The 26,275-nt window shown below is 44.4% G+C and overlaps 1 protein-coding gene across 4 annotated transcripts in view; it reads left to right on the top strand.

Moving 5' to 3' along the window:
* The first annotated feature begins 691 nt into the window (after window positions 1-691).
* Window positions 692-26,275, top strand: part of LOC117206828 (tyrosine-protein phosphatase 99A-like) — a 420,696-nt gene continuing 395,112 nt past the window's right edge. For 3 of the 4 annotated variants that reach the window (XM_033446514.1, XM_033446517.1, XM_033446513.1), the window contains exon 1: window positions 693-1,436. In XM_033446514.1, the coding sequence (XP_033302405.1) occupies window positions 1,352-1,436 (85 nt within the window). In that variant the 5' untranslated portion in view covers window positions 693-1,351. Of the gene's footprint in view, window positions 1,437-26,275 lie in introns of all 4 variants that reach the window. The other variant, XM_033446516.1, reaches the window with a different exon arrangement.

Genomic DNA, 26,275 nt, shown 5'->3' with positions numbered 1-26,275 from the left:
CAGTGTATTTGATTAATAATAGGAAGATAAATGTGCGCGATTTAGTGGATTTTCGCGAACGATCGCGATCCGATTCGTTCATCGTCGACTCGAAAGAATCATCCGGGAATCTCAGAGTCTCTGGCTGCTTCTGCCGCTATCTTCTTCGTGTGTTTTTCGTACAAGCGCCACAGGATTTCGACTGGCAGCAGAGAAGAAGAAGCTCCCTGCGAAGAGGTTCGTTTCTGTGGATCGGTGCTGCCAGGCCGTCGCAAGAAAGCGCTTAAAAGCTTGATTAATTGCGCTCGGAGGCAGCTCGGTGACCGGTGCACGCCAACCATGCATCGGTCGGGTTGTCCCGCTCGCTCTAGAAATAGCGGAGCGAACGTCGTTTCCTGTAAAAGGTCCGGTCCTGTGCCACGCCACCCTGCCCTACCGATAAGATATCGAGGACGTTGGCACTATTAGAGAAAAAGAGGAAGAAGCAGGAGGAGCGGCACTAAAAGTTGGTGGTGGAGGAGGCAGAGGAGCAGGAGGAGGAAGAAGAGCTGGAGTCAGAGGAAAACGATTATCCAGAGAAACGAAAACGCGAACGAGTAGTGGCCGAACAGTGGCCACGACAAACGTTGACAGAGAGAAAAACTCAGGATAGTGTGCCCGGGGATGGAAGGGCGGGAGGGTGGGTGGGAGAAGTCGAGTCAACACGGAGTGTTCACCGTTAGTATTTGACCGATCGCGATTCGGACAACATATACAACGGCGGTGGTGTGTGTGCGCGCGCGTTCTCCCATGCAACAATATCCGATATAAACAGAGTGTGTATTGTTCGGTGCGTGTCGTTAGAGAAGGTTAAATTCGATCTTTTCTGGATAGTCGGCGCTCCGCTGGCTCGGGCCCCGGAAACACGCATTCCGCCGGGGATTGCGTGCTCCTGCTGTTTCGTGTTCGATAGTCGTCGTTGTCGTTACACGTTTAACCAGAAGTATAAAGAAACTTCCTGTATAGCAGCGTATCGGGTTGACATCGTGTCACGTTAAACCGTTGTCGATTATTTTATGCGAGCTTTGGCGGCTCGCTTTGTTCGCGCGTGATGATCCGTCTCGAGATCGCGAGCTCGCGAGTGTATAATAGGTGCGGCCACGATCGTGAACAAACAACGCGGTTTCCTCGATGATTCCCCCGATTGTTCCGTTCGTTCTTCACGAGAAGAAGGGAATAGAGACTGTTCTGAATCGAGTTCTGTGCGGTTCGAGGGAAAACGGACGGACTCGAGAATACATCGAAATCTCGTATCCGGTATCAACGTTGATCGAATTAGATTAAGGTCAACGACGGGCCGCGTACAACAGGCCAGACGAAGGTCGCGAACACCATGGATTGGTGGCTGCGAGGACGGATTATCTACACCTACTCGTTATGGGTCGTCTTCAAGGCAGCGGCTGTTGGCGGTATTTTCGGTGAGTACTCGCACGTTCGTTCTATATATTACTTTTTATTTCTCTGTGCCTCTGACGCCTCTACCGTTCGCGGTGCGCCAGAAGGATTCGCCGCATGATAATCCGATGGCTTGAGGCACAGATTTCTGACATGCGATTACGTTATGTTCGAAATACCTTGTCCTTCGTCGAGTCGTCCTTGTTATCGAGTATACGTGTCGTACAGCGCGGTCGCCCTTTTCTATCCCGTTTCCGTGAAAGGATTGCGGTGTTCGCGTTACAAAGAAACGGGAGACGCCTTTGTGACACAGTTATCCGCGAAATCGTTCGCTCGCGCCAAGCTTTTTAATTACTTTTTGCAAATTACACTTTCCCTTTATGCAAGCGAGAAACTAATTTCAATCCCCGAACGAACCCGAGCTCTCGCGAGCTTTGGGTTTCAACGTTCCTGAAAAATTCCCTGCGACGAATGACCCGCGTTTTTATGGATAATTAACCGTTTTGTTTTAAACCGTTTCTCTTCTGTGGATTTTTCTCACGACTACACGAAACCCAGTACAACATTGATCGAGTTTAAAACCGCTTTATCGACCAGCTATCCTTGAAACTGATATTGTTGTATTACAACAACAATAACGGCTTGGCTATATTGTTACGTTCAATCCGTGGGTAAACTTGAGCTGGCTTGTCACCAAGTTTTTCCGATAATTGGAGACGCGTCCAAAACTGAGGTTCGGCGTCCGCAACGCCGCGTTCCACAGGGATTTTTTCACGGTGACTCACGCAAGGCCCTGTTCGAAAAGACGGACGAGAAAATGCGGCGGTGGTGCACACATGGTATAAACGCATCAGAGAGCAGGGACGACGTTGTTGCATGAAACGCGACTCGAAATTACTTTAACCTTTTCATTGGCTTGTACAAGGCACAAAAGCCGGCGCCCGCTAGTCAATGACTTCGGCAACGTGTACACGGCCATGGTTAAATTGAACACGTAGCATTTTTTATGGATTACTTCCGGCACATTCTTCGCGCCACAAAAGAGTGGCATCGTATTGCGCGTGTAATTCACTGTTAGCGGTGGCGCCGCCTGCGAAATAAGAGAGCGAACGTTGAACGTAAATAAAAAGCTACCTTTTGTCCAAACGTGAAAACGTGCTCGAGAAACGCCAGTCGTTCGCGTTCGTATTCACGCTTTATTTCCGTCGTGCGGATTTTTTCTTTCGCTGTAGTTTTCCAAAGACGACGTTCGACTGGCGAAGGAACGCTTGATAAAATTCAACGGAAGATTCTCTTTGATCCTCTGGATGGTTTTATCTTCGACTACGGCTACGAATGATCAATCATTTATCATAACTTTCGATTCTTAGTATAACTATATCTTTGGTTCTAACTGCGCTTATGATGAACGATCCGCTATGCGAATATAGGTAGCTCGAACAAAGGGTAACCGTAACCTCATCAGCGGTAATGCCTCGTCTCGCATCTGATAAAGCTAACCGTAATGTACGTAACACGTTTGAATCCTCCAAAGCGCGAGAAGTTTCGAACGGAAGTCTGAACAAATTTTTGTTTGAAACACGTGGATCGTACTACGTTTGCATAAAATAATTTCGTAACAGAATATTCGGGCAAAGGACATTTCTCTTCGAAGGCGAAATTAATAAACGATAATTAAATTTTACGTGGCTTGTCCACGGTGAAACTATCGAAATTGTTATCGAAGCTACTCTCATTGAATCCAGGGCCTTGATAATCTACTATTATTTCTGGCCCTAGTGCACGAGCTTGCTCCCATATCCAGAGCCTTTAGAGTCACTAACTACCGCTTAACTTTTCGCGACAGCATTGCGTTCACCTGATCGAGCATATTTGTCAATCCGTAGGCGTTGGTTGCGTGGGTACGAGATCATATTACCGCCGAGTTAATCGCCAGCTTACCGCTCGAAATTAATTAGTAACCGCGGTGAACCGCGTTTCGTATGCTTCTAAATGCCTGTTGCCCGTTCCGTGGGACGATATACCGCAACACCGACCATATCTCCGCCAATCGTTTACCACATCGTGCGCGTGTTAAGAAAAATTCCCATATTATAAGACAATAGCTTTATCCTTTCTTCTCTTTTACAGCAATTCTGCAAACATTATTCTTCATTTTAACCTGTCTTACGAAATAAAACTTGGCTTGTTTATAGTTGCCTAAGTCGCTTAAAGTTTTATTATTATCAAATTGAAGGAGCAGACAAACAGAGAAAGTTAAAATGAAAAAGGTGGATAGAATTATTTACTCAAACGTAGAGGCAAGTTTAGCGATAAATATAATAGTGGCAAGTCTCTCGGTTAATTCTATGCAAACCAACTCTTGTATTATCTAATAGAACAAGCGATAGATTTAGCGAAACAGCGACATATCTGTCGCTCAAGTTGAAACAATTTCCATCGAGGTGACGCCGTAAACGTCGCCAACTTGATTCCAGTTCTGAAGTCTACGAGCAGAAGAATTGAAAGTATGTTTCGATTAAAATACAATTTAGCCTGGATTCATAGTCTGGGAAATGAAATTAACATAAATTAGCATGAACGGCGTACGAGAGCCGTTCGTAGGTATTAAATTTTATTTAAGCAAGGGACGCGGAACTAATGTATATAGAATGTGCAATTATTAATGCACGCGACATCCGATGCATTCACACGTTCGTTCTTTGTCTTTTTACGATCAAATGCATTCCTGCCACCGCATCTACGTTCCAGCGTTTCGCGAATTTCACTTGTCACGACCGATTTCACACATTCGACTTTGCTCGAACGTTGCCAAACGTAGGACGAAGTAGATGCTAATTCGAGACGAAACGTCTAATTTCTTTATTACACGTTTTTAGTATCGACTTCAAAGGTTGTAATTCGAAAGAATAGTAACTTTTTCCCGTATCTTTTCCTTCTTCTCCCTTCGTCGCGATTTCTCTCGTATTTTCATGAATAAAGAATTTTCAATTTGCACGACCCGAAGGGCTCTATGTGCGAAAGTGTGCGCCCGCTGAAGTTCTGAAAGATAGCCGTATTTTTACACGATAATCAATGTATGAATAGTAAAGCGGGAAAGTAAAGTTCGACGAAGAAGTCTCGGCTCGAGAGCAAACCAGGTCGAATCGATAATCGTTGCGTTCTTCCCCTGACGCATTAATCTTCTGGGAACGCACTCGATTCGGTCAGATAAACCGGGTTATTAAAATACAGTAACTTTTTGCCGTGCTCGATCGCTCGCGCGGATAAACTCCGTGGCTATTCGACTATCGAACCGATCGATGGTGTAATATTCACAAATCCACGAAAATCATTATTGTATTACGGTGCGACATCGTGCATCGGCTACGAATCGATGGTGGACGAACGTCATGGAACAGTTCTCCGATCATATTCGATTCGTTCGTGTCGCGTGTCATCCGTTCATCCGTGAATTTCCAAGTATAGAACAGTACATGAAAACGCATGAACAGTTTTAAAAAAAACAAAAAAAAGAAAAAAAATGTCGATGCTTCCTGCCTTCCAATTTGTTATCTTTTTAATCGAACTATAGTTTTATCTATACTCTCGCGATTCTAACAGAAAAGGATTGTATCTATGCTGTCTCGTATATCGAGCTTTATGCAAATACTACGTCGCCATCGATCATCGATACCGGATAAAATATTTTCGATATCTCATCGACGTACTCGAGACACTGTTTTCATCTGTAACAGAACGAGGACGAGATACTACAACGAGTTGTAAATACGTCTCCGTCGCCGGAGGGAATCGCAGTAGGCCGGAATAGTAAACGTACTCGAGGGAGAACGAACGGACTATATTCTACAGACTTAAATCCGGCAATCGATTCGGGCGTCATTCGAGGAGACGCGCGTCGCGTCGTACCGTTTTGTTCTCCCGGCTTACACACGGACGTGGAAAAGGAAACCGGCTGGCTTCAACTATCTGTAGACGCGTTACTTTCGAAACGAGAGCTTCGAAAGGGATACGCTTACGTATATCCAGTTCGTTTTCCAACAGCCATCGTACTAAGATGTAAGACATAAGGCGCACATTTTTCAATTTGTAGCTGCGGTCGAGCTATTGGTCGCGCGAAAGTTAGGGTTCCCTAAGAATCTCGAAACACGAATATCGAAGCAGCCGATGATTTATCGTAGATTAACGAGTAATTCATAGATCTTGATATCGCTCGTAATGCTCGGGTCACATTAGCCTGCTCCATCGGACAAGACACTAAGCGTTATCGACTATGTCATCGAGCCGGATATAGGAGGACACAGTCATGAGAGGGTGCAGTTGTGTCTTACGTGTGACGCACTATGAATCAATACCTGCGGAACTATTATGCTCAGTTCGCGGAAGTTGATCGCAACTTTCTTCGTCGATGGGAATGAAAATCGTTTTCGAGAATTTTAGTTCCATCCCATGAAGATGTACTTGCGCGGGATATAAAATCCTAATAAATAAATTACCCATCTCTTCGAGGGACCATTCGGGTAAACGTTTGCTAGAGTACCATAAGAACCGTCAGGAAAACTTTATCGCGGCTTTGAGAACGACTTGGCAAGAGATCGGAGGGACATTAACTCTTATTGGCAACACGTTTTATTCCACTTCTCCGTGCAAAGTGTTTTAAACAAGCGAACCGTAGTTGAATATAAAATGCTTGTTTATCGCTGTTATATTACAAGTATGAGCAATTCTGGGGAAACAGGAACTTCCATTGAGGATCGTATCCCTGTTCGAAGATAAAGATCGTGCTTTTGATATTTCGTATAATGGAGACTCGAAACATCAACTTCCTCTTTATCCTTGGTGCACTTATGGCGTGAAGGAGAAAAGTTACTCGACCTTTTCTTTCCCCAACGAGAACACGATCTTATACATATGTACAGTCTAACTCGTTTTCAACGCATTAGCGCCCTCCTTTTTATTTTTCCACCTCAAATGCCGTCAACAGATTATCTCGTTAATAAAATGGATAGTATCGCGTAGATTTGACAATCTAATTTGTACGTGCTAATTCTCGTGTCTTTCTTAACTGGTCTCGACGTGTAACTGCGATTCGTGTTTCGCGGCACTGAGAAAAGGTCCAAAGGTAAACGGTGTCATGCAGCGTGACGTTAATATGGCGATACGTCTTTATCCTGAAAATCATCGAGGCGCCAGGTATGCATTTAGCGACACGAACCCGGCACGGAATACACGTGTGCATATACGTCAAATAACGGAAGTGGCTGGTGGAACGTTCGCGTGTTAATTATCGCGAAGGTCCTACTTATGCTGGAGATACACCGTGGTCAAAATACGTCTCATTAACGCGTTTCTAAAGTCGTCTCCGTTATCCGTTACCTACTTCTTTTCTGCCAATATTTCCATAGTCGCTGATCTCGTCACCATCTTTAACACGTTCGCATAGGGCGCTAAATTTAAAGCACGCGTCTGTAGATCTTTCGCCGTAGAGTACATGCAATACGAATAAGTGTACATGGACAGTGGGCGGAAGTGTTGGTATGTACGTAATTCGTAAAGAGATGAGGGATGAAAAGCTTGCTCAGAGGTATATACATTGCACACATACACCGAGAACTTTTGCGTAACAAATCTGGTTCAAGTGGTTTGACTTTAATGACATACCGGTTACCGATCAATTGTGAATCTCTGGAGAACCATGAAACGTACTTTATCCACGGCCCCGAGCCGCATATACGTCGTGAAAATACGTACGTGTTCCCTGAAAAATGGCACGCCATGTTACGAGTGGACCCTCTGACCTACTTGCAACTCCCCTTGCCGATCTAATGTTTCTCACCTTCTTCAGGTGCTACGCGATATATATATATATGTATATATTTCGTGTAGATATATCTGTCGCTATTATTAACACCCGACAGAACGGACGGTTTAATGAACACTTACCAGTGAATATCCCGCTGAATGTAACGTCCTCGCGATTCGGTACGTACGAATGGGGTAAATGAACCGTACAGGAAGAAAGGTCGCATTCCGGAGATAGCGGTACGCGCCCTCTGAATTAGACCTAAGGTATGCGCGTGTAAACGTGTGCGAACGTGCTCCTGTTTGTGTGCACGCGTTCGTGTTCGTAAAACGGCTGTGCATACGAAGAATGCGCACACCTGACTCTCTATGTGCTCGTGTAGAACTGACTCGGGTTCACAGTTAGATGTGTTCGTTCGTGCACTTAATGATGCCGAGTTAATGCATGGGATTACGCGTGTGTGGGTACATATATATGTATATATATGTATGTATATATACCGCAAGAATTCGACCAGGAAAAACCGGGATGGCCGGATTTAGGGAGGGCGTACCGTGATCTTGTTATTAACAGGATGTGGGGTTTGTCATCTCCGAATTCTTCGGAAAACGTATCTCTGCTATTTTTGGCTTATCAACTTCGTTTCAATAATAACGAAGAGTACATCATCAAGATCGTCAAGTATTTATGCGCTCAACGGAATCGATTGCGTACTATTGAATTAACGTTCAGACGCTTCGTGCGAAGGTAGCGCGAATCACCCGGCAGATAAGCAGGCTCGTTCGTAAACGACGCCAACTGCCAAAATGAGCAACGCACGTGTAATTACGTACGTGTCTAATCTCGATACTAGCGTTAATACCCTCTCCTCGCACGCGTACGCACACATGGTTAACAGGAATCATTAGATTTTGGCCTAACACTAGTAAGTACTTAGTACGAAGCAAGTAGAACCGTAAGGAGCCTGAGATTCATGAAACGTTCCATGCCACAAGGTGTATTCGAGCGTTACGTAGAAGCGTATTCAAAGCGAACAAAAGCGATCGCTTTTCGCGCGAGTAATAATTTTAATAATTATACATAATCAACGTCAACTTTGTCGCGAAACTATACTTTTATGCAGTAGGCTCGCTTTTGTCTAGCAGAATCGATTGTTCAGTTGTCACTCGGAATTTGGTGACCAAATACGACTAAAAACTGATTATTATTATTATTCTAATTAAAACCTCAACAGAGGTCGGTCTGAAAACTAGTGTTCACTGGCTGAAGTTGGACAGTCGCGAAAATAAACTCGAAACGGTGAAAATTGTCGAGTGAGATTTTGTGACATTCGTTCACATTTAACAAGCTCACTGTCGCGAAAGACAAATTATGGATCCTGGCGCAGCATACTTTGCACAGTTACCGAGACTTTCCCAACTGATGGAGAACGATAGCATGGTGGGTTGTTACAATAACGCGCAACTGATGGCTCACGAGCACGCCTCTTGCTAGGGAACGTCAATCAGTTTATACGTATATGGGAAAAACGGGAGCAATTGTTTCATAAAACGTAAACACTAGAGTTCAAGAATTCCTACGTAGTGACCTACAACTCGGAAACAATATCCAAGGTACGAAATATTCTAAAAACAATCGGTTGATTCACGCAGTTCGTAGACTGCGAGCATACCTTTCGTTCAAAAACACCAATCAATTTCTATTCGAAGGCGCTGGAGCAAAAAGATCGAACGATTAAAGCGAAGCCAGAAACGACTAACAAGATGAGAAAGATGTTCAAAATGATAAATCAATCTGACATCATTGATACGTACCGGAGCTGTCAACGTAACCAAGGACAATCTATTCCGTCCGTCCTAAAAATTTCGACACTGTAGAATCGAAACGTCGATTATTCGAAACGTCGCTCGTCAAACATTTGTCCAACGTAATGGCGTATCACGAGGAAACGCGACGGTAAAGGTGCCAGCCAGCTTCCACCAAAAATGTATCGTAGGATCATAACTCAAGTTCGATCACGAGGAAAGAATCCAGATCAAAGTTGCTCGGAAGCTCATCGCGTTTCCGTGAAGAGGAAGGTATCCCGGAACGTGGATACATCGATCCTACGTCTTGGAATCGAAAGCAGAGAGGAAACCCGAGGAAACGCTGAGAGAAGGAGGAGGAGGAGGAGAAGGAGGAGGAAAAGGAGAAGGAGAAGAGGCCACGACTCAGCGCCGGTTGCCGGTGCGTCTGCACAAGCAGATAGAAGGGCGAGAGAGTTAGGCTAGTCATCAGTATCGCCGAAATTGAATTTCTCGAGGGCGATTAGATGCGGCCGCGTATGGTAGGGTAAAATGCGAGAGTAGGGGTGAAACTCGGTGAAGGAAAGCAGAGGCCGACTGACGACGGGTTGGCAACGGTAGTGGAAAACTCGTCGAAGCAAGATAGAGGAAGTTCCGAGCGTCGACTGGGTAACGTAACTGCAGAGGGGTGCGAAACGGTAAAAGTTGGAAAGCGAAAATGTCCGCACGCCGGGAAAAATAGAGAAACACCAGATGGCCAGGCCGCGGAGAGAACAGGATGGAAATGAGTTGGTAATGGGCGAAATATGTATGTCATGGCTTGTGACAGTGAAGTATCGATTTGTGGTTACCGTATCGACGTGCGTATATTGATCTGCAGACGGATCGCGGCGCGTACCGGTAAGCTTGGCTTTTTGCTCAGACTGATATGCACGGACCAGGCTTGGTTTCACGTGCTCGCGAATATGCCCGCGTTTACATGGACGCGTGTATGGGCCGCTGGCTCATCTTTTCAGAGACTGCTTCGCGGTCCCATTTACACACGGAGAAATCGAATCGGTGGAACGCGTAGTATCGGCATCGGCCGCCATATTCCTATTGTGATCCCATTGTGATCATTTGATCAATAGACGCCAACTCCGCTGCATCGTTTTACAAGGCGTCACTGGTATCGACAGAACGCGATATCGTTCCCGATCTTCCATTCGATCCATCCATTTTTTGTCTTTATTTTTTCTTCTTTTCTTTTTTTACCACGGGTAGATGGAATTTTGCCTACTGCGGCAGATCGTTTGGATTATAAATAGCTTTCAATGGAGATCGTTTGATAACGATTGTTTTTACACTGAGAATCGGTTGAAGGCTGGATGGTAGAGTTTTAGAGAAACGTTTGTTCGACTTCGCTTTGGGACGATCCTCCTTCGTGTTCGATCATCCTCACGAATTTTGAAGCGCCGATTGAAAGTTCCGCTGCCGCGTAGCCACTACGCTCGATCGGCCCAATCAATCGCGGCTTGGCCGTGAATTTATCGTATTCGTACTCGTCCTAATATCATTTCGCGCCGTTCGTGTTACTTTTGTCGGTGTGTGTGGCAAGAACTTTCTTGGCCAACTTCCCTGCCATTGATTTGCACACTTTACAAACGTCTACGGACAACGCGACGCAGACTAATTTACATTCAGAATTCGACATTCGGTGGAATTCCCATTAACACAGACGAGCGCGTGGTAACGCGACAAAACATGGGCGCACCCGAACGAGCTTCTTCCATCTGCAAGTTGTGCTTGCGGTGACGAAAAACGTCACTTAATACCGACCATCGTTTCTCGTAGCCAAAAAGTTAGATTAACATTACGAAACAAATAGCTTCGATTTCTTTCTATTTTCTGTCCCACTAAAATTTAAAATAGACGCGCAAAAGTAAGGATCCGGGGCGAACGTCGCAATTTTCTCTCGTTAAGGACCGACGAAATGGTGCTGCCGGTTCTTCTTTGACTTTTTGCGGTTCCACGGAAGTCCACTCTTCGTTAGTTCTGCTCGTTATTCGTTTAGAAGTTTTCGTCGACGATTTACGCGGGGAAATTTCCATTCGGGAAAAGAGGAGGGAGGACGAAAAGGAAGGACGCGGGGACGGGAAGCGAAATTGATGTACATTCCGTTGCTGACAGTGGTTTCTGTAACATTTTATTCGGAACAGCGAACACGAAACGTACAAATCATTTCTGCAGCTCGAAATCGGACCTCGTCCTTTCTGATTTACACGCACGTTGTTTTCCCTCTTTTTCCACTCTCTCCTCTTTCTTTCTTTCTTTACTCCGTTCATCGTGGAATGATCGTTGATTATCGAAGTTTATTGAAACGTCGTTCTAGTTACACGTAGCACGTTTCCCGCCCCCTGCCCCTTTATTTTTCTCTTTTCGTTGGATCCGGGCTATTCGTTGTTTCTACCGTGGAAACCAGACGCGGAACAATTTTACAGCTGCGCGGCGTCATCTGTTTTACCTCGTTCACTAGATACGGCTACTTGTAACTCTACAATTATCACGAAGACCATCGTAGCTCACGCCATAACGCGGGAACACCTTCGACGAGGAACAATGATAACGTCCGTGTTATTTACAGCGTGACAACCCGTGTTTCATCCCGTTTCCCTCTAGCTACTGTAATTGAACCAGCCATGGATTCGCGGTTTCTGCTCCCAGTATAACTAGTATAAACATCGTCAATTTACTCCTCAGTAGTGCTACCACGTGTGTTTTGACGCGATTCATTGACCTCGTGAAAACACGTATTCGAAGTTTGGCTGATTTTTCGAGTGGCACATGACGTAGAATAAAAACATTTCCGCTGACTTTGAGGTTGGATAAGCGGATAGACTGAATGGCGCCATTAGAGATTGGTAGCGAAGCGAAATACATTTTCTTAATAGCATGTCCGAGTTCGAGTAGCTCGACCAGAAAAGTTGGCTTAAACCACGTGTCCAGTTACATGGTCGGTAGATTCATCGCGAATCTCGTCAGTTGCTAATGTTCATTCGTGAAACGTGTTTTGAAAATATGTAGGATAAAAAGTACGATATTATATAGCGGATTTATCCTACGTTTAGTCTCTCGATACCGGGTGACAAACTCTGTTCCTCTCGATTTCAATGAAATAGTATCTGAAGTATATCGATATTTCAATTTTATATTGATTTGTCAGAGATATGTCAGTTCTTGATAGATTCTCTAATGGGTTACAAAGCTTTAGTTCTTCATCCCTTGCCGTTCTTTTCTCTTATTTATGCGACCTAATGCAATAATAATAGAATAATAGTACAAAGATAAATGTAGTAATATCTTTTATATACATAACGATACTTTAGAATAATATGTATTCCATAATCGTCTATTCCTAACGAAAAAATGGATCAAACGAAAAACAAAAAAGAAAAGAAAGAAAGCTAGAACCAGAAACTAACCTAAGTACAAGATTTACGTACTCTGCCATTTAAATCAATTACTTAAGAAAGAAATCAGAAAAATCATTCTACATACGTGCATGATCTCTTCTAAGAGACACGTTAATCAACTCTATGTAACGAGAAGATTAAAATCAGTCGTTAACACGAATCGAAAGGTGTAAAGTCTTATTATGTAGGATATAGCAGATCGTTGAACAACAATGTCGTGATGGAGCGTTTTCACTTCCTCTCTCACGATGTCTAATATTTCATCCGAAGAGCAATGGTTGTACCAGAACACTAGGATGCAAGCTTTCGGCGATCATAATACCCCGAAATAGTCTTGCAACGCATGCTGTGAGAGGAAGGGAAGGGTGAAGAGGAAGGGGAACTGTGGCCACGAGCAGCCACAATGGAAACTTTGCCTATCGTAGACAAGTCATCGAAAGTCGGACCTGAAAAAGCCGAAAGTACGAGTCTCTCTAGAAAATCGCAGACTGCCAGCGGGTTTAAAAGATACCCCGGGGAAGCTTTCCTATTTGGAACACGAACGAGAACGCTTCCGACCGATAACAATCGGTAACGCTACTTTCACACACATTTTCATGAGTTTCGAATTTTCGAAGCGATTAAACGATTGAAAAAATCGCGTTGACTCTTCTGTTTTCAACCACTTCTCCGGGAAGTCGAACTTTGATTCGTCTCGAGATCGATAATCGCAGACTGTCTTAGGAAAGTTCGTTTCGAGGCGAGTTTATAGATCATCTTGTCTTCGTTGATTCAGGAAAGTCAAGCGAAACTTCCTGGAACGAGAGTTCAAATCCAAATCCTTGGGTAAAAAGAAAAACCAGTAGAAGGGTGATCTCGCAACCTCAAACTTGGTGCTTCGTTATTTTTAATATCTCTTCGTTTCTTCTTCTTTTTTTTAATTATTTTCTTTATTATTTTATTATTATTTTCGTTGTCCGTCAGGCGGCCCAGACCGAACTCATCGATTATCGATTACTTCATTGCCTTTCTCTTCGACGCTTTTCATAAAATACTCGACGTGCTCCAGTCGTTACGAAGTAATACGTGTAGGTATAGGTGTATTTCGGTTTGTCTTGTGTGTACTTCGTTCTAATTAATATTTTTGTCAGAGAGCTCGTGTTCAGGTTGTCTCTGGTCCGACGTTTTACTCTCTAAAAAAATGATCAAAGGAAAATTTTCCCTCTAACAATAAGCTCCCTACGCGTCTGTGCTCGGCCATCATTATCGAACCTCTGCCTCAAAGCTGTTATTAGTTAGGTCCCATCAAGTAACATTCATGCGAGCCAAATTTTTTTAATCAGTCAGCCACTCCCAGGTGAATCTAAAAAAGATGACCAAATACTTCGACCGAGAACCGAACTTAATTACCGTGTTTTCATCGAACGAAACAAAGCTGTACCTTTCTCTCTCGTTTAATTTTCCATCCACTCCAGAGTATAGAGTAATACGCTGGAAAAGTTGATTCGCTAGGTTCAATTAGATCGGAAGAAGAGAAACAACAGAACGGAGAAACATGTTGATCGACATTATGATTTATACGGCTGGAAAAACAAAGAACGGGCTTAAACACTAACGAAGCGTTCTAAATTGATTTGATTACATCTGCTGGTGCGAAAGATTTTAATCAGCGCCGGCCAATTTTTATATCGGCCTAAAAATTTGAAGGATCGCAATTAATCGCGATAGGTAACGATTCATTTAGTTGCGCGATGTACTTCGTTCCCAGCCGCGAGCCGAATGCGTCTCGAGTTTCATGGAATATTCGAGCGCACTGGTATTGTAATTGTTGCAGTTATTTAAATTACAAATGCGCCATCCTCTCGTGACTTCTGACTACATATAATTTTTTATTGCACGCTACCTTGCAGTGTATTAACCCAGAGCCGTACGATTCAATATTTTTCAATACGATACACGCGCGTTACAGTTTATTGAATTGTTATTTCATGCTGCGCCATCGAAAATATTTACCCAATTTCCAGCGCGCAAGGATTCGTAATCAAACCCGCCCATGCTAATTACTAAAGGCGAGTCGTGTTCGATAATGAATCGTTCGCACATCGTTTTCCCCGCTACCTTTTCCAATTCCCGAGTTTGAATTTTCACGTACACGACGCGACGCTCGCGGGTACACGCGGAGACGAACTCTCGTCTTTTCCCTCTTTTTCCTACCATTAGACTAACAATTTTAGCAATTAAAATATCACAGCGAGAGATACAACGATTCGATGTCACACGTGGTTGAGTCGCGTTCTCTTTTCCCTTCCCGTTTCGCTCGTTTAGAACGCGTTTAGAACGCGTTTAGAACGATACTCGACTAGAACTCTCGTTATCGAAACATTCAAACGAGTGAATGGTAGGAAAGAAAAGGGTGGAAAAGAAACGGAAAGAAAAAAGACACGGAACGAACCAGATAGGGGAAACGTTCGAGACAGGAAGAAAAAACGCATGCGCTAATTGGTTTCAAGTCTGTAACTCGCGCGATCCGCATTCCGCTGCGCTCGAACCCACTTTCTGTTCGCGTGGGAAAAGGCGAAGCGCATTGTACCACGAGCCGGCCCGAGATCTCGTTCAAGTTGTTCTCGCAATTTGCTCTGGCTCTATCTTATTCTCTATTACGACGTAAAGTCAGTTTCGCACCCGTTTGTTTACGCCACTCGCGTGATATCGCGACAGTACCAAAAGACGTCAGGTAACCCACTTGGACGTATAATAAAATTTCCCGACATACACACGTAGCCTCGTAGAAAGCCGCGCGATGGATCTATTAGACCTGGGAGACACGCGATGTAACGTGACTACTCAGCTGGACAAGAATTTTCTTGCTTCGCAGTTGGCTAGCACGGCTTATCTTTTACACCTATCGTGTCTCTCTACATTGATAGGCAGCGCGTCGCGACGCATACGGACGAGCTAACCAACGTAAATATCCGCCTTGTTTCTTTCGCGTCGATGCGATCGCGAGGAGCGGCAACCGGCTCTTAGTGTCAACAGGCCCTGCTCATTAATTACACGGAGCAGTTGGCTATCCTTGCGTTTCATTGAAATTCCAGAGACATCGACTTCGATAATTAATTACGGTCTTCTCTTCGTTTGTCGGACACGAGGCAGAAGGAGAGTCGAGAGGAATTTCTCGAAACTTTTCAACTCTTCTCTCACGGTTTAAAGAGCGTGACTGTTACGAGGAAGGTTGGCGAAAGTCGCGAATCTACTTTTGCAAGGTGAATCTACCGTAAATAGATGGCAGACCGGCGTGGTTTACGAACTTCCGCGCGTCAATCGTAAAGCCACCTCGATCGCTATAGCCGCATCCGACACTATAAAATGTACTTAAACACGAGTATAACATAATGTTCGAACGCAACTCGTTCCGCCGTGGCTCGAGAATCTCGTGGTGCACGATGGTCGGAGGTTTTACGAGACTGTTAAATTTCCGAGTGCGGCGATTTCCCAACTCTCAGCGGAATCGAAATGTTTCGGTCGGATCGGTAGCGGGAACGAGTCGAGATTGAGGCTAGCTGATAGCAAGGGGTGGCTGGCGATGGGCGAAGGATCGCTGTGGTGGGTGGGTTGTGGAAGGTTATGGCTGGAGGTGCATCGTCGTGCTCGCCAATTGCAACGCTACCATCGCCACCACATTTCTGCTGCTGCCCCTGCTCTGGTGGTTCAATAAAAAGTGGCAAAAAAAAGCGTTTTGACAGACGTGTTTGCCAAGTTCTCGCGCCGCATATGACTGTAATCCTGACGAATACGAGGTGCACAAAGCCGCGTGTTCACCGTTCGACGACTCACCACGACGAATCTCTTTTTAATCAAACGGTCGTTGTACCCCGGACAATCGCAACAAAGCCCTCTCGCGCAGACATCGCGCGTTCGTGCGATTTTTGCGTCGCTTAAGAAAAAAACCGCGTATATCGGTCGACGGGGATGTTTCGCGAGTCACGAAACAGCCGATAACACCGAGCTTCTCTCTCAGCTTTTTTCCCCTCTTCACCCCACTTTTTCCTCTCCCTTTCGCCGGACTGCCATCTCTTTCTCACTCTCTCGTACGCTGCATCTGTTTCGCCCTCGTGTTTTTCCTACTTTAATAACGATTCATATCTCACCGCTGGCCGTTCTCCGCGGTAATTTGCATGGACGACGAAGGAAATATTTCATGTGGAGAAGACGGAGCGGAAGCGGCTTTCCAACTAGGAAACGGGCGCAAGCGAGAAAAAGAAATCTCGTGCCTAAATTGCATCTCAAGATCGCAGGTATTCGCGATCGAAACGCTGGGAATTTCTGACGAGACGAGTGCTATTTAATGATGCACAAAGCGACCGATGAAAAGGCGAAACCGTCTCTCATTGACGGATCTCGCCGCGAGCCAACGGCCACCGAGACCGTCCAATATATCTATGGAATGAGTGTTTCTTCCCTTTTCGATGGTCTTGGGTATTTATTAGAGCTCCGTCATTTTCTGGAATTTAGAGACCTATTATTTTCCCCAACTAATCATTATACATATACAAGATCATTGCATAATACTTGTAAACATTTATTTATATTAAGGTATTTATAGAAAGATACAAAATCTTATGAATAGCAATATATCTATCGTACCTTTCAATAATTCTCATCAGCGATTAAATTTTCCGTTAATCCATATTCCGATAATCGATCGTCTCGGTGATCGATGTTGATCGATGATAATCACGCTTCTACCGTATTTGGATTCTAACAACTAGTTCGTTAGTATTTTCCCTTTGGAATTTCGCGACTGAACCAACGACGTGTAATATCGTTTACAACGCAAGATTCTTGGCACGGTCGATGGGAATGATTAAACGCATACATAAATGCATACGTGTTTATCATAGCCATTGATTTCTCGATAATTCGATTACACGAGTGATTTGTTTCGCTACATGAATTCGACCAAAAAAAAAAAAAAAATCTCATCCCGATGGAATAGTTAATTTATGTGGATACGAAATACCGAGTACCTAGGGCTATTAACCCGTGTTATTCATTCAGCTGACGCACGACTTCCTACTTCCAATGCTGCGCGATGCAAAAATTGAAAAGACCAAAAAAAAAAAAAAAAAAAAAAGGAAAAAGGAACGGACGTCCGCTAGAACCATGTTGGAACGTATTGTTCGAAAAAAATTACTTGACGTTCCCATTTTTGTTTGTCAAACGAACAGCGGCACGATCGGCGAAAAATGTCGGAACAGGTTTTCGGTGAAACGATCGACGGTTCGCTTATCATCTTTCTCCGTCGCGATAGATTTTTTACGAGGCGAAATAAACCATTACCAAGAACGCGAAGCAACTTTATGGGCAATCAAAACGCGGTGTTTGAACATCGCGAAATTCGCGACGCGGCAAATTACCGGCGAAACTTTTCGAGAGACAACTCCGAGCGTCTCTGAATAAAGTCGAAATTCAGAGGAATTCCTGAATACGAGCGTTACCTCGATCCGTCTCTCCGCCAACGGATACTTCACCCGTTTCGGTAAACGAGAAAACGCAATAGCGCCGCAGCGATGGGTAATAATAAAAATAAGCAATTTCCGTCGCATCGGTGCATGCGCATGATACGAACTAATAGAAGCTAGCGTGGAAGCTGCGCGAGCTTTTAAGGCGAAATTTAAGAGCGATGTTTAGAAAATAAGGATTCCAGGAATGGATGTGTATATCAGAGAAACTAAGTGGCATTCCTACGAATACGTGTATACCTACGTTTATAGGGTGAGCTTTCTTAAAGTTGAATGGCTCGTGCCATGCAAGAATGCCAACGCGAGAGAAAGAGAGAGAGAGAGAGAGAGAGAGAGAGAACGGAGGTAGAGAATCGCGTGCGAGAGTTTAGTACGAGAAATAAGAATTACGTTTAAAAGGAAAACGTGCGCAGCAACGTTTACAGAAAGCTTCTGACGTTAGATAGAATTGAAAATTACACATTTATTCGTGGCCGCGAGGGTGGAAAATATTTTGCCAGTGCCGGCGAAAGAACTTTACGCGTGCAGTAAATCGGGGACGTTTCGATAAAGCGATCGATCACGCGCCCTTTGGTCATCGCACGAGAATCGAAGAGACAATTAACGCTTCCCAGTCATCGAAAGTACGGAATTCGCGATTTCGATCAGCGATTCCCGGACGCTGGTATGAAGAATTCCAGCACGTAATAAACTCGATAATCGTCGCCCTTCTCTCTCCCCGCGGCAATTAGCGATCTAATTTCCAACGAAACGCGCGCGCGTTGTCCTCCGGCGATCGCTTTTAATCGCCTCGTATACATGATCGTTTCGTTCGGTGAACGTCCATTAGTCACGCTTGCACCTGACGATCCTTCGAGAATAGAGTTCGACAACGGACAAGAGAGATGTCAACGATGATCGATCTCTGGCTCGTGATCCCTCTCTGGTCCACGGGCTTCAACTACGCGATTCTGGTCACGACGATCAGACTGGAATAAGGCACTCTGCGGGCCATTCTCTCGTCGAAAATTACGCGCAGCTACAGGAATAAAAACGAATCGACGAATGTAGGGAGAGAAGAGGGCTGTATAAATTCGGTGGAGAACGTATAATGCGCTCCGGGTGGATATTCGGCAGGGAGAGTCAACAAAAATTTCCCCTCGAATATCTTATTACCTACGCGAATCAGTTTTCCCATGTCCATTTAGCGGATTGAAACAATGCGTTTACTTTCTTTTATTTTTTACCCTTTTCTCTCTTCCGTGTTATCCTTTCTTTTCCGCTTGGTGAATCGTCAAATATTTTAATAGTACAGAAAGTGCACAGTGAAAGCATTGAAACAATTATGGAAACTTTTTTTTCTGAATATATAATATTGTACGGAACATGTGAAATTTCATTGGCATCGTAACGAGACACGACTATCACGATTATATCGATCAAATTTGGGACGAATCTGAAGATGTATCTAAAAGTTGCAAATTATCTGTTGCAATCATACACTTTGCAAACATCGTCAAAGTATCGGAACGGTTAATTATTTCCTATATTAGTAAATCAGAATATATTAATTTTTCTACGCTAACGATAAGCGTATATTTGTGATAAATACCTGTGGTATACATTTTCGGACTAGTTGCAAATCTTACCGATATCATCGCGATGAACGTGTCACATCTAAAGTTTCGTACAACGCTGATAACATATCCGTAAAAAATGGCGTTGGAATACTTTCGCGAGTCATTGCACATATAAGTCGTCAGCGAGAAGACTGAAATGAAATGTAATCGAAAGCTAGGAGGCAGACAGCCGGAAAAATCGTGCGCACACACATCTCCTTTTCTCTAGAGCGTATGCCGATATATCGCGTAATCCTGCGGATCACCGAGCTCCCCTATTGACGTCGCTTAACACAGGCCATTAATATTCATACGAATCGAGGAGCATTCGATATTATCGAGCAACCGCGCGGTCAATAATTTAATATCATCGGCGCAATAACGCGACAGCGCTTTGGTCACGGAGTCATCGAAGAAGCCTGCGAGAGTAAAAGGGAACGTAATGGGACGCGTGGATGGATCCACTGGCATTAAGAGATTACTTATGTCCACTTGCACCGAGCAAACGCTTCTTAGGGACTTGTATGTGTCTGTATACGCTACACGACTACATTTATAACCGTGTTTGCATACACAGTCCCTTTGGTCCTTGCGGCTACCGCTCCCACGGCCACAAGTATTTGCATTTGCGGATTTGTCTTTCATCAGTTAGGTTTGTTGACCGATTTTTAACGAGTGTCGAGATTAGATTTCACGCAGCGTTGGAATTAACGAGATTTCGCCCGGCCAGGATTTTCCAAGGCGAAGTATCGACGGAACGCGAATAAAAAAAAAGCAAATCCCATAACCGTTCCAACCTAAATTATCCTGTTCACCTTCAATCTTATATTCTTATATTGCTTTTTCCTGCGAGTTACGCTCGCGATATAAATTCTCCCAGAAATTTTTCCATTCCGTAACCACGTTCGTGCAATCCGACTTTTATTCTTATTCACGCGATACAAGGCTCAAAGGCGGAAGACGCGTCGTAACAAAGCAACGAAACAGCAGAGCAACAAATCACATAGATGCCAATAAAATCGACGATGCGCTAATAAAAATACAAAAGGGAACAGACATTGCTCGTTGGTGGTACATGGCCGTAGAAATGACCGTAGAAATGCCGGTAAAAATGACCGTAGAAACGTCCGAGTTAAGAGACGCATCGAATCGCGAAACATCGACCTGTATAATTTATATCGTTTACGCGGCCACGAAAAGTGACACGTTTGTATGTACATTCAGACGATTCGAAGGTATTCGAAGAGAACGACCGATGCTTGGGAAAACAGCCGAAACGCTTGGCAAGTCGGCAATTGATTTTCCATGCCATGTACGCTGTTGGAGATCTACCATGGTATTTCCGGAACCGCTGGTTCTGTCGATATAAGCGATTTGTTTCTACTTCCGGCCAACGTTCGAGAAATTGAGTTATTACACCTTAGAATGATTCGTCTACTATGTTTCACCGATCGTGATCGTACGTAATTTTGACTTTTGCTGTTCTTCGGATTCTCTGGTTCGCGTACAAATGATTCACTTTCGGGGTTACCAGCGTGAAAGTATTATAATCGCGGCACGTTTCTGACACCTCTACAGTTATTTTAGGCAAAACGCAGGAGGATATCCTCGACGTCCGCAAACGGTTAATTTCCAACATTATGCATTCCTTGTTTGAACGCGATAGCTTGCACGTCGCGTCACATAGGACAGAGCGGAGCTATTGAATATCGATCGAGCTTCGTTTCCACGCCAGTGTATACAATCTCGCGACGCTAATCGATATCGTATTTCCGATAGCCAGGCGCCTGTATCGTTACCAGCCGAATTCCCCGTCACGATTCAATTCCGCGTTCGACGAAGAAGTTATAACGCGTCTCGTGATGTCTCATCGTAACAATCCGTTTTCCCTTGTGCATCGAAACCAACGAATCAACGTGCCACCATATAAACTAACTCCTTTTGACGCGTGCACGGTGTCACAGTTAAAATAGATTTCATCGAGTCGATTCGAATATCGACGTGGATTTACGGCCGAGTTTCGTCCAATGGTTTTTCGCCCACGAAAGTTTCGCTGTCTCGTAAAATCCGTGAGAATGGCCCATGCAGCTACATGCGTGCTAATTTCTAGGCGAGAAATAGAGAGTCCGTTCGTAGACCAATGCAAAATTGAAGGGCGAGCCGCGATGTATATTTCCAGCGGCGTTCCAACCAAATGCCGCACTGTTTACATTCGTATTACAGAACATTCTGTTAATTGCCGCTCGTAACCAGGATTCTCGAAATGAACAACCATCCCAAGCTAGCTTAAAGCCCCTTTAAATCGAAAGCTGCGGCTTTCCGACGATCGACGATTCCCTGCTATCCTCCGTTGTTTGAATTTTTGGTATCAGAGACTACCCCTGTCGTCTTTACGCTCTCTTTAGATACTTTTATTTCTCGCGCGTAGTGGAAATGGGTCGATGAAGAAACTGTGCTGGAGAGTTTAAGAGTCGTTATCTCGTTTCATGGACGTATTCTCGTCAATAGAAATACATATACGGAAGTATAATTTGAAGATTAATTACATCTAGTCTTTAGCATAATTCTCGTTTGTATTTTATCTCTAATTTTTGCAAAACGTACTCACGTATGAATACGATAGAAGTAAAAACTAACGGATTAATCATTCCTTATTTCTAGTATAGTTTTTGTTTTTACTATACGTATAATTGTCGCAAAATATCCATAATTTTCTCTTGTAATCTTCATACCGATGCGATAGGAAATACGATTTCAAGATCAACCATGTCTCATCTTTTTATCACGATTCTCATTTTCACCCCGCTTTATCTATCTTTAATTATCACAACCTCCATATCTCTCGTATTTGATCGCAACATCTCGTCAGAGAGTTCGAGGTCGTAACATCTTATTTCACGTTAAGTAACCGTTAACCGAACCGTATTACCCTGTTCTCATTCCTTTCGTTCCCTGAACTGGACGATCGATGCATCGTACAGTCGAACAGTAATCCTTCTGTATTCGGCGAAAGATTTAATTGCATCACCACGACCGTCTTCTTTCTTCGGATGGAAACAAGAAGACGAGCACGGGCGAGGCGTGGTTCCTTTAATCAGAACGATCTGGCTGATTCTTAATTAGTTACCAGTCCAGCGTTCGTCGACCCACTAATAAAAGTGTTGGGGAAGTTTCGTCCGGGATGGATCGTAATGCGAAATTTCTTGAGGAGTGGCGAAATATCCGTGTCGTGGAACAGAGAGCTGGCAACGAAGTTCGACCGTCGAAAGTTGAAGGCGGAGATAGTTACAAGACGGTGGCAGAGGCCGGTTGAGAATATACTTCGGATTAAACGATTTCAATTTCCCCCGCTCGCTGAGAGAAAGAGAGAGAGAGAGAGAGAGAGAGAGAGAGAAAGAGGGTTGCGCAGTCAAATTTATGCGTCTATCTCTGACACTCCCTAGTCAAGGTAAATTGATCATTAGCAACGAAGGTATGGCAAAGGCGAGATTGCCGTGCACCTGTACGTTTTATCGATGTATAAACGGCGAAGATCGAGGGAGGCAGTTTCAATCTAAAGTCGTTGAACAGTCGCGTGGTAGATTGAACGACTAGCTTGCCCGGATAGCACGAGCTAGAAAAGGAAAGTCATCGAGGCCAATCTTCCGGTAGTAAAGTCACGTAAACCTCCTTGGAATATTCACAATCACTCGACAATGTAACCTGTTGTAGTTTCCCAATGAGAGTCAGCAAATCTGCGTGGGCTGATTGCTGCGTCTTGTCCACTATTCTCAGGAACGTACGAAAAGTCAATAAATCGTGACTTTCGAATCGCGGATATTACCCACAAACTTACCCGGATTGGTATCGCGAAAAAGCAATCGGCATCGAAAAGGATTCTCGAGGGGAAGAAGATATCGATCGTTACGAAGTTAAATTATAATAGATTTGATAGCTTGGGGAAACTAACTTCAACAACGTTTACATTATCAACAATTTCGATTTTTGAAGCAGGAAAAAGGAGAAGGAGGTAGCAGGTACGGGAAGAGTGGAAGAAATATAAAGAAATTACATCAAGTATCTTCAGGTCAGTATCCACTGCACAGATCACATAACCGAAGTGTATCTGAAGCTACCCTCTTGAAACTTCTTTTCGCTATCTCGCTTGGGTCCCAGTTGCTGGTATTCGACGGTTTACCTCTCGTGAAAGCACGCTGGCCCTCTGGCCAGCTATAATATTAGTTTCGACAGACGAGCAGAGCGAAAGCGAGAAAGGATAAGACGTAGGGTGGAACGAGAGGAAGACTCGTCGAGGCCGGCGAAAACGAGATACGTGAGGGAGTAGAAGAGGAAAGCTGGAGGAGGACGGTTGGAGAAGGTAGAGAGCGTAAGGGGGTTGAAAAGGGTGAAAAGAAAGAGTGGCTGAACGAAGAGAGAGCAGAACGAAGAGAGTAGAACGAAGCAAAAGAGGAGGTTCCGTACGTGACGACGGCGCTCGCAGTAAGGTGTTTCAGAAGTTGCAGATGTCTCTTGATTTATTGGCGCGACAGCTTCCGGAGACGAGCGGCATTCCGAAAATGGCGCCGGTACTGCTACGTCCGTGGAGGTAGCTGTTCCATTTCGGTGGCAAACTTATTCGTTACCGGTGTATCAACCGCAGGCGAACAGGAACAAAGGGTGACGAAGTAGTCGTCGAACGAAAGAACGAGACAGACCGATCGGTAATTTTTATTTCTGATCGGTGTGCGTTGGTCACGTTGCAGCGTAGTCACGCCTCGAATTAAGTCCTGAATAATTGACGAAGGGGACTGCCGCGCGTTAGTTACGGTACGTAAGCTTTGCCTCTCGAATCGTGTCCGTCGAACACGTTAATTAGAGTGATTCACGAGGCGAATTTACAACGACTGATAAATAGATGTCGTTTAACGAATGGAACGAAAGGATTATTTCTCTTGCCAAGCCGAAATACGTTTATCCTTATAATAATACCCAACGATGGAAGGAACAGATTATCTTTCCGTTTGTGTCGTAAATTGCGTTTGTTGCTGTTTTCGTCGCAATTTCTCTATCTGAATCAGGGATTACAGGGTAACAAACATCACGCGATAGAACGAATGTGTTGGGAAGGACCGGTAAAGGACAGAGAATTCTCGGCCGGTGCTAAAAAGCGTCACACAGCTGAAAAATGCGGCACGACGTTTCTGCAGGATAGCCGCTTGAATGTCGGGCAAATTAATTCGTTCGTGAAGTGAAAAATCGAACGTTCCGCTCACGTTTGAAGGGTGAGGAGTAACGTGGAGAAAAAAAGGAGAAAGATCAGGAAGCTGGTTTAACCACTCTCTCAATAATGTTCGTACGAGCGTGAAACGAGTTCACTTCGTCCTCTCTACATTTGTACACAGAGACAAAACAAACACAAAAGCGGGGGACACGTGAATGGGCGGCCACACGAACACACGTAGGCGTCGTAAACGTATCGTTCTGTGTCTTCGTTTTGTACGAAACAAAACGAGAAAGAAGAGTCGCAATGTTGTCGCGTAGGTGGGCAGACAAGGACAGGGATGTATTTCGAAGGTTTGGAAGCGGGAGACGAACGGAGGACAAAATTGACTCGGTCGTGAAATCGAAATTGCAAGGAAATGAACAGCTAGCCGCCACTAGCCGAGATTAGACATTGGAAAGCAGCGTGGATTGCCTGCGCGAGAAGCTCGATAACTCGGACGAATCTTCGGGATCGATGTTGGAGGATCGGATGCTGGAGAACGACGCTGCCGTCCCCACGGGGGTGTGGCGACGTTTAATTTATTACGCTCATTCCGAGATGCCCTTCGCCTCGAGACTAATTTAAATAATTGATTCCCAAGAACACAGCGATCTTGAGAGTTTCGCTCTTTTCATCAAGCCGCAACTTCCCACACGGAGTTTTCATAGTGATTTCTAAGAACATCCAATCGGACGAACGGTCCATGATCTGACAAATTTCGATGAGCAGACAGTTTTGTGTCAGCTGTCTTTTAAATATTCCAAGGCGTTTCGAAATTATTTACTCGGGTAGTTCTCATACCCGATGCGATTAAATTGTTACGAGGCATTTACATTAAAATACATTACGTTCTATACACACACAAACACACACACACACACACATATATAACGTCAAAAGTAGAGAATATAAATTTTTGAGAAACAAAGAAGGTTAACGATCCATCCCATCTGTATTCTCGCTTCGTTCGAGGTATATTTAACGCTGTTTAAGGCGCAATGGTGAAGCGGACGGAAGTAGAGGAAGACGCTGAAGTAACAACTACTCTTTCATTGAAAGGAATGACCAGCGAAGCATCAAAACAATAGATTGGCGCGGAATTGCAAGCGAACGGCGAACGAGGCGTAGGTGGTCGAATGGGTGTCGGAGGAAAAAAAGAAGGAGACTGGAGAAGGAAGAAGCCCGGGAAGCTTATCAAACGGGTTTTCAAATTACAGAAGTGATCCTCCTCGTAATAGACTCCCCTATTGCGACTTATAGGATCTCGCTTGGCTCGAGCCTGGAAGAAAATTATAAAAGAGAGGGCTCTTGGAACGGAGATGGAGGGAATGAAAATGGAGAGCACCAGAGGAGATGGAAAGGAGTAAACGACCGGGAAGAAGGAGACACGGAGCGTGAAGAAACGAGTTAAAGGTGGCTAGAGAAACGGAGCAGGTTTTCGTGGTCTCTATCGGAGGGTAAACGCGTTCGTTTCTCTGGTTA

The sequence above is a fragment of the Bombus bifarius genome, unplaced genomic scaffold (assembly GCF_011952205.1).
Source record: "Bombus bifarius isolate JDL3187 unplaced genomic scaffold, Bbif_JDL3187 scf7180000008008, whole genome shotgun sequence".
In the NCBI taxonomy this organism is placed as follows: Eukaryota; Metazoa; Arthropoda; class Insecta; order Hymenoptera; family Apidae; genus Bombus; species Bombus bifarius.
This window is presented reverse-complemented; position numbering and strand designations above follow the sequence as displayed.